The sequence below is a fragment of the Brienomyrus brachyistius genome, chromosome 2, assembly GCF_023856365.1.
Source record: "Brienomyrus brachyistius isolate T26 chromosome 2, BBRACH_0.4, whole genome shotgun sequence".
Classification (NCBI taxonomy): Eukaryota; Metazoa; Chordata; class Actinopteri; order Osteoglossiformes; family Mormyridae; genus Brienomyrus; species Brienomyrus brachyistius.
This window is the reverse complement of record NC_064534.1, coordinates 10904473-10911282: the sequence shown is the minus strand read 5'-3', so window position 1 is coordinate 10911282 and position 6810 is coordinate 10904473. Positions and strand designations below refer to the sequence as shown.

Sequence of the window (6810 nt, the reverse complement as noted above, 5' to 3'; positions counted from 1 at the left end):
CATGTCTGGGACATTCACACATGTTCTCCTATTGTTTTATATATGTGAAATAGTGTTATTTTAATAATAGTGAAAAATAGTGACACACATTCACTTTTTAATAAAAATTTTCTTCAATATACCATAATTTCACGCATATTATTAACCTGTTAATTGCTGAGAATTAATGAGATTTCTTTCATAGTCGGTGTCTGAATTAGTATATAATTGGAATGATGAAGGGACCAGCTGTTGATATCTTTAATAACCCAATGCCTCCCAAATGGTAGACCTATGCACATCTCAGGTACATCTTGTGCTTAATGAATGTATGTGATAGTTGTTGAGGATAGAGCAGCTCATTAGCTTGAAATCAAAAGGCTGTAAGATTGCACCTGACTGACTGCACCATGAGCCAGGAGATCAGGCAAAGGGGGAAAACTCTCCCTCACCATCTCACTCTAGTGGGACAGGAAAACAATGTAATGTATTCCAAGGACAGTGTGGAGAGTAAGAAGATAAAACTCTGGTTCCCAGGCCCCGCCAAAGGATAGTAACCTGCTCCGTTTCATCCCAGTGGTTTCATTCCCTGTGTCTCTGGTGTTGAGCTCCTGCAACCATCCACCCAGATTTCCACACAGCAAAGCCCCACTGAGTCCATCGCCCTTTCCAGTCAGGCCGGTTTTTGAAGACGCTCGACTGCAGTTTATCCTACTGATGAAGATGTTGTTGGTTCTTTGTGTGACAGCCGTGCTTCTGGGCTTCGTTAGAGGAAAACCACTCCATCTTCAGCCTTCTGACAACAAAACAGACTCCTGTAACTCTTCTGCACTGGTCATCAAGATGAACAGGTGAGATGCTGCTGTTCTTGACACATTATTTCAATTGAATCTCTGTTCAGTTTAATAAAAACCAATTATTTGACCACAATACCAAAAGAGTTGAATTCCCATAATCCTGGAACATCTGGAATGATCTACGGCTAGTTACCTTTTCTAAATGTTTCACAAAAAAGAACAAAAAGGGTCCATATTTCAGCTTTTCTGCCTTATCTCTCTCTGCTGCACAAACTCGGGTTTCTTCATTGCCGACTGTCAGCGTGCAGTTGCACCTTGAATGGCGATAAGCAGCCAGAAGATTCGACGAGTTAGAGCTTATTTCTGACATTGAAATCTAAATGTATTTTTATATCTTTATGTAGCTTGAGTTTCATAAGGTGGATCTAAAAATTAATGATGTGATCTTTATCACACAAAAATGGAAATTTATTAAATTCTGAAAACCACTTGCTTTTCATTATCTTCAGTTCAGGTTGTATTTTCAACGTAGTTAAAATCATTGACTAATAGTTGGATGTGAGAACCTTGTATGCAAAATTTCTGGTGCTTGAAAAAAAATGCATTGTCCAGTTATTTCAGCTCCATCGTATCTTTAGTTAGGATTCTACCATGCATATTTTTGTACATGATGGATTACTTTTTTAATGAGATACTATATTCTGGGGCAGCACGGTTAGCACTTCTGCCTCACAGCAAGAAGGTCCTGGGTTCGATCTCTGGGTCCTTTCTGTGTGGAGTTTGCACACTCTCCCTGTGTTCATGTGGGTTTTGGTCGGGGTCTCCGGTTTCCTCCCACAGTCTAAAAGCGTGCAGGTTAGGCTGATTGGTGTGTCTAAATTGCCCCTGTAGTAGTGTGAGTGTGTGCGCCCTGCAGTGTGTTGGTGCCCACCCAGGGTTGGTTCCTACCTGAGCCCACTGTTCCCGGGATAGGCTCCGGACCCCCTGTGAGCCCAGTGGGGATTAAGTGGTTATAATAATGGATGGATGGATGCTATATTCCTCTTTACCAGAAGTAAATATTTACAGCAGGAATTATTGTTTGTGACACCTGCCGGGGCACAAGGCTGAGCGTTTCCCGCTAGTTCTACCTGAAGGTCCGTTCTGAAATCCCCGCCATTCTGAAGCTCCTCTTTGGCTGCCGTCAATTCATGCCTTCCTGATGGTTCACTCGTGCAGGTGCCAGACAGCACCACTGTCGGATGCTGGCCAGATGCTGCTGGAGGAATTTAACCTGGAGCGAGTGCCACAGGTGTCTCTCTCTGCGATGAAGCAGCTGAGAGAGCACTGGAAGGCCACTTTCAGATCCCTCCGCCGCAGTACGCCAGCTGACGGTCCAGGTAGGGCCCCCTACTCAACCTTATGCTGCATCTATGATGAAATACAATTCATATGTCCTTGGCTATTATAGTAAGGGAGTTAGACTGGCTTTTTACTGACGCTTTCTGGAATTTTCTGAAACATTCACCATTCTATTTTGCAGGGACCAGCACCACCTCCATTCCGCAATCCCTTGGAAGCAATGAAATCACCAACAACACAGGGCAACACTGCTGCGAACTGGCTTACGAGATCTTTATCAAAGGTTTCTTTTCAAGTGTAATTAAGTGTAAACACATAAAAAGATCCTAGTTACACTTTTCCTCTAATGTTCTGTTAACCAGAACAAATCGATTTTTATCTGAACTCATTCACTGCTGAAATTACGCAACTAAACGTAAAAAAAAAACTCAAGGTCAAACTACTCCACTAAACATTAACTGCATATTTATATTGAATATTTCTAATAATTTAAAATATAATTGTTCATCAGTTTTTCTATATATAAGGTAGTATGCTTATATTAATGGGCTTATAAATATGGATACAGCATGTTACATATTTTGTGCTGATGTTAAATGTGTGACTTTTTAATATAAATGCTACAACAGAATTTCCCTGTTTTGTCTTTGTGATCTTTGTGCAGATCTGGGCTGGGATAACTGGGTTGTATACCCTGAGAGCTTCACCTACATCCAGTGCAGAATGTGCACTGCAAACAGAGAGTCCACGTCCCCATCCTGCCCCATACAGGACTCATCTCCGTCACACACACCTTCACAGGTACGTCATCAGTGCTCCTTAGTAACCAAAAGTGTCCTATAGTCAAATAGTACTTGGCCGAACATAGGAAAACAAAGGGTTTCACTCCATAGACGTTTAAACAAATGAATTCCAGTAAACTTTTAAGTTATACATTATAATTGCTTCCAGGTTTTTCTCCACACAGCATTGTTTATTTACAGCATTATTTCATGCAACTTAAGTGATTCCCATTCATTGGCCAGACAGTCGTGCATTTTATTGAAACAATTAATCGTAATTGAGGGTACAACAGCAGCTCCCACTGGGAATAAGACCATTTTCATAATAGATACATTAGCTCCTCTTCCATGTGCAGTGCATGTATAATTTTTAAATTTGAAAACACAGCTGCGTGAAGTATTCCAGAGATGAGATCCTGCATGTGGACCTTTTGGGAACTCCGTGCTGGCTTCCTGTCTGTCTTAGACAAAACCACCACACACAGTCATGCTGCTTTCAGACAAGCAGCCAGCAGTGCTTTGTCTGCAGGGGCACAGTGTGGTTGTGTCTGTCCCGCAGCACGAGCCGGAGCTGCCTTGGGCACGGTGGAGCATGTGTGGATTTAGGGTGTATCAGACGGACAGAGTCGCCCAGTCAGGGGGGGCAGACTAAACACAAACAGCAGCTTCGCTTCATATACTCCACACAGCTGTGAGAGACGAAAGCACAATCTATTACAACAGGTGCAGATAAGTGGCTTCTTAGATATGTTTCACTCATAGGTACAGATATGGCACCTTTGTTTCCGGGGAAATGTTCCGTTTCACAGGCTAAATAATGTCAACCCAAAATAGTGGGAACGCTGTAGGCCATGTGCTGCATTCTCAGTAAAAAAAGGGATCATAGTCCACTGGGTCTGGTGAAGGACCCCCATGGCCGATGGTGCTGAAAAGACCGTCTTTGCTACGGCAGCATAGGCTGTTAGCTCAGAGCCAGCCAGCATGGGTCACAGAGCTCCAGAGGCAGTACCTGCTGACCAGGCCGGGCCCCCGCCTCTCTCCCCCAGGTGCCGTCCTGCCAGCCGTCCTCCCACCGTCTGCTTCCATTTCTCTACCTGGATGAGTTTGACACGCTGGTCATCTCCTCAGTGCGTCTGGCCCAAGAGTGTCGCTGCCGCTCAGTCTAAGACGAACTCCAGACTCCACGAGCACACGCACAGCTTACAGCGGCTTTGTCTAGAGCTCACAGCCACGTCCTGCCCTAACTGCCGCCCGCAGGCTGAGTCTCAGCTCTCTAAGGGATCCACACGTCGCACTGAATCGTAACCCATCAATTTGGCTTGAGAGCTTAACTGATCTGTTGGCACAAACATTTACCAAACCACTGCAGATTTTTATCATTAAAAACATTCTTAGTAATTGATTTTTTATTCAACTGGAACAGAAAACCTGAAACAAATAAATCATCTAACCTTCTGAACCCACTTTATGTGCATGACATTTTGTCCGTAAATGGAAAACGTTTTCCTGCAGAATAACGGCGGTTCTGGAGGCCCTTGTCAAAAGACATAAAAAAGTGGTTCCCGATGTTCCCAACAAGAATGTAAGCTCTTTTCTTGCCAAATCTTAAAAAAGACTTAAGGCATTTGTTGTTGTACTATCACATACCTCAAAGCTGCAGCCTGAATGTAGATCATTTCATTCCAAGTACTACATCTTTCAGAAAATATCGAGTTGATATCGTTTAACCTTATTCCCCAGGCTGCAGCTGCCCAGTGATTTTCCATGAATTTACTGGCATTGTTCGCTGCTGAACGAATCGTTTTCTACTATTATCCAAGGTAAACTATTGCAATTACGTTAACTATAATTCAAGGGCTTAAATGATAAATCTTACACATTTTTCCTGGTGTGAAACTGAAACTTTGTTTTTTTTCGTAATATTAAATATAATTTATCAATACGCATTCTCCTGAACAATTAAGAGAATTGCAAACCTAAACGGTGTAATTACGTCTTCACTGCCACTTCATACTCAGGTTTGAAAATGGTCAGCGTCTATTATTGTATTAGATATAGTTACAGTATCTCATTAGCAATTCAAGTAGCGTATTAAAAAGTGACAGATTGCTTAGGTTAGCCTGCTTCAATTTTAAACTAGTTAGAAAGTGGTGTTCCAGATTTGTTGGAAGTGCCTATAGCTACTGTCTGCGGCACCCCAACCGTGGAGTTAGATATACAAATGCATGTTCTTTTGCTAAAATGTATCCAAATAAACAGTAATCTTTCAAGAGAGTAATACAGTACACGCTATATTCGTAAATTATCTTACGCTATGCTATATATATATATAATGCTCCACTTTATGCGTTTGGTTGATGTGCTTCATTCGAACTAAATAAAAACTCTGTTACAAACTATTATTCATTGGCGTCTGTATGTGGTCTCTTACGGCTGGACACGGTTAGTTAATATACACACCGAATATCACAAGCCCGACGTATTAACTTCCTAAAGTCACATGCAAGAATTAAGGGCCCAGTTACATTTATAGTCCAATACTTTGAACTGAGTATTGTTGACTTTTGGGTTTTTAATTAAGCTGTCTTTGGCAAACTGAGTGAAACACGCCCCTTTTAGTGTACACGCAGTACCCCTCCCTCCCCTACCGGCGCTAGGAAACTGCTGGTTGAAGCCCAGTCCAGGCATTGTGCCGGGTCAGCATGCCCCTTTCCTGGATCCTGCCAGTCCTTTTAGCACTGGCCTCCGCCCTGGGTGATGGCAGGGATGACGGCGGGATGGAGCGTCTGTTGATCGGAGATGCCAAAGCACCATCCGACTGTATCCTGAGCTGCACTTCGCAGACCTACAGCCGGATGGCGGAGAGCGGAGACAGGCGGACGGTTCGCTTCAGACCCACAAGCGCAGGTTAGAGTTTATGTTAAAGATTTAATTTCATTCGAAAAGTAAATTCATAAATGAAGTTGCTTTTTAAAGTACAGTATAACATCAGTCTTCCTATGTCAGAATATAAGTTGCAAGATGAGTTGATATATTTTCTTACAGAATTGTGCAAGTCTTAAGATGTCAAAAAAAATGGTGTTTCAATCATCCTCATGTGGTACGCATATCATTTGTCTGTATACGTCTCAACAATTTCAAAATCTCTCCTAAAGTCATCCCAGTATTTATAGCAACCATCCAATACACCCATGTATTTTTTGACTTGGCCACTTGCATATCTTGTACGGCTAATCAATACCCCACTGACTTTTTAAACTAATAAAATTAATTAAGTAAATTTGTGATTAAATGTAACGAACGCGCCGAATGGCTGAGATGCCATGAGGAGAGGTTTGGGAATTCAAGCGGTGTGCTTCTTACTATCCGAAAACTTATTAGTGACTTTTGGAATTCAGAAGAAATCCCTATTAGTTTTTACAGTTACACTTAATTTGCATATGCTATAATGTTGAATCGTGCTTTTTGTTCTGAGCAAATGTACTACGTAGATAAATAGCTTTAAAGATTTCCTTTGACTGCCTAAGACCTTTGCACAATACTGCATTTATAGTTTTGTGTGTTACTTCCAGTGTGTGTAATTATCTCGTTTATATATCACGTGTTGGTTAGTAAACGATACTACGTGCGATATTTTATCGGTCGAGTAATGGCACATTACAAAGATTAAGTAAATAAGTCTTAATACCTTATTAGGCAATTTCTATTATAGGGAACTGTCAGGGTCGATGCCCGTCAACCTCCATCCCGTGTGTCTTGTCGCCCGTTTAGCCAGCAGTTCTCGCTGCCCATTCCGTTTATCGCTTTGCGATCGGCCATCAACCAGCACATCTGTTATAGCGGGGCATGGAGAGGTGGATGGTCGATATCATTAGAGGGAAAAAGCCACGCGTCTTACTTTTTTGTTTCCT

The 6810-nt window shown here is 42.1% G+C and overlaps 1 protein-coding gene across 1 annotated transcript; it reads left to right on the top strand.

Moving 5' to 3' along the window:
- Nucleotides 1-517: 517 nt before the first annotated feature.
- Nucleotides 518-5301, top strand: LOC125726565 (bone morphogenetic protein 4-like). Its single transcript, XM_049002950.1, has 5 exons — nucleotides 518-830; nucleotides 1995-2155; nucleotides 2299-2400; nucleotides 2782-2918; nucleotides 3946-5301. The coding sequence occupies exons 1-5, from the start codon at nucleotides 697-699 to the stop codon at nucleotides 4063-4065; spliced, it is 654 nt and encodes a 217-aa protein (XP_048858907.1). The 5' UTR covers nucleotides 518-696; the 3' UTR covers nucleotides 4066-5301.
- The last annotated feature ends 1509 nt before the right edge of the window (nucleotides 5302-6810 follow it).

What these genes read in the sequence shown, in the direction of transcription:
- LOC125726565 (XM_049002950.1), top strand. Translation starts at nt 697, where the DNA reads ATGAAGATGTTGTTGGTTCTTTGTGTGACAGCCGTGCTTCTGGGCTTC. An exon ending in CTGGTCATCAAGATGAACAG is followed by an intron (nt 831 to 1,994) that starts GTGAGATGCTGC and finishes TCACTCGTGCAG; the next exon opens with GTGCCAGACAGCACCACTGT. An exon ending in CGTCACACACACCTTCACAG is followed by an intron (nt 2,919 to 3,945) that starts GTACGTCATCAG and finishes TCTCTCCCCCAG; the next exon opens with GTGCCGTCCTGCCAGCCGTC.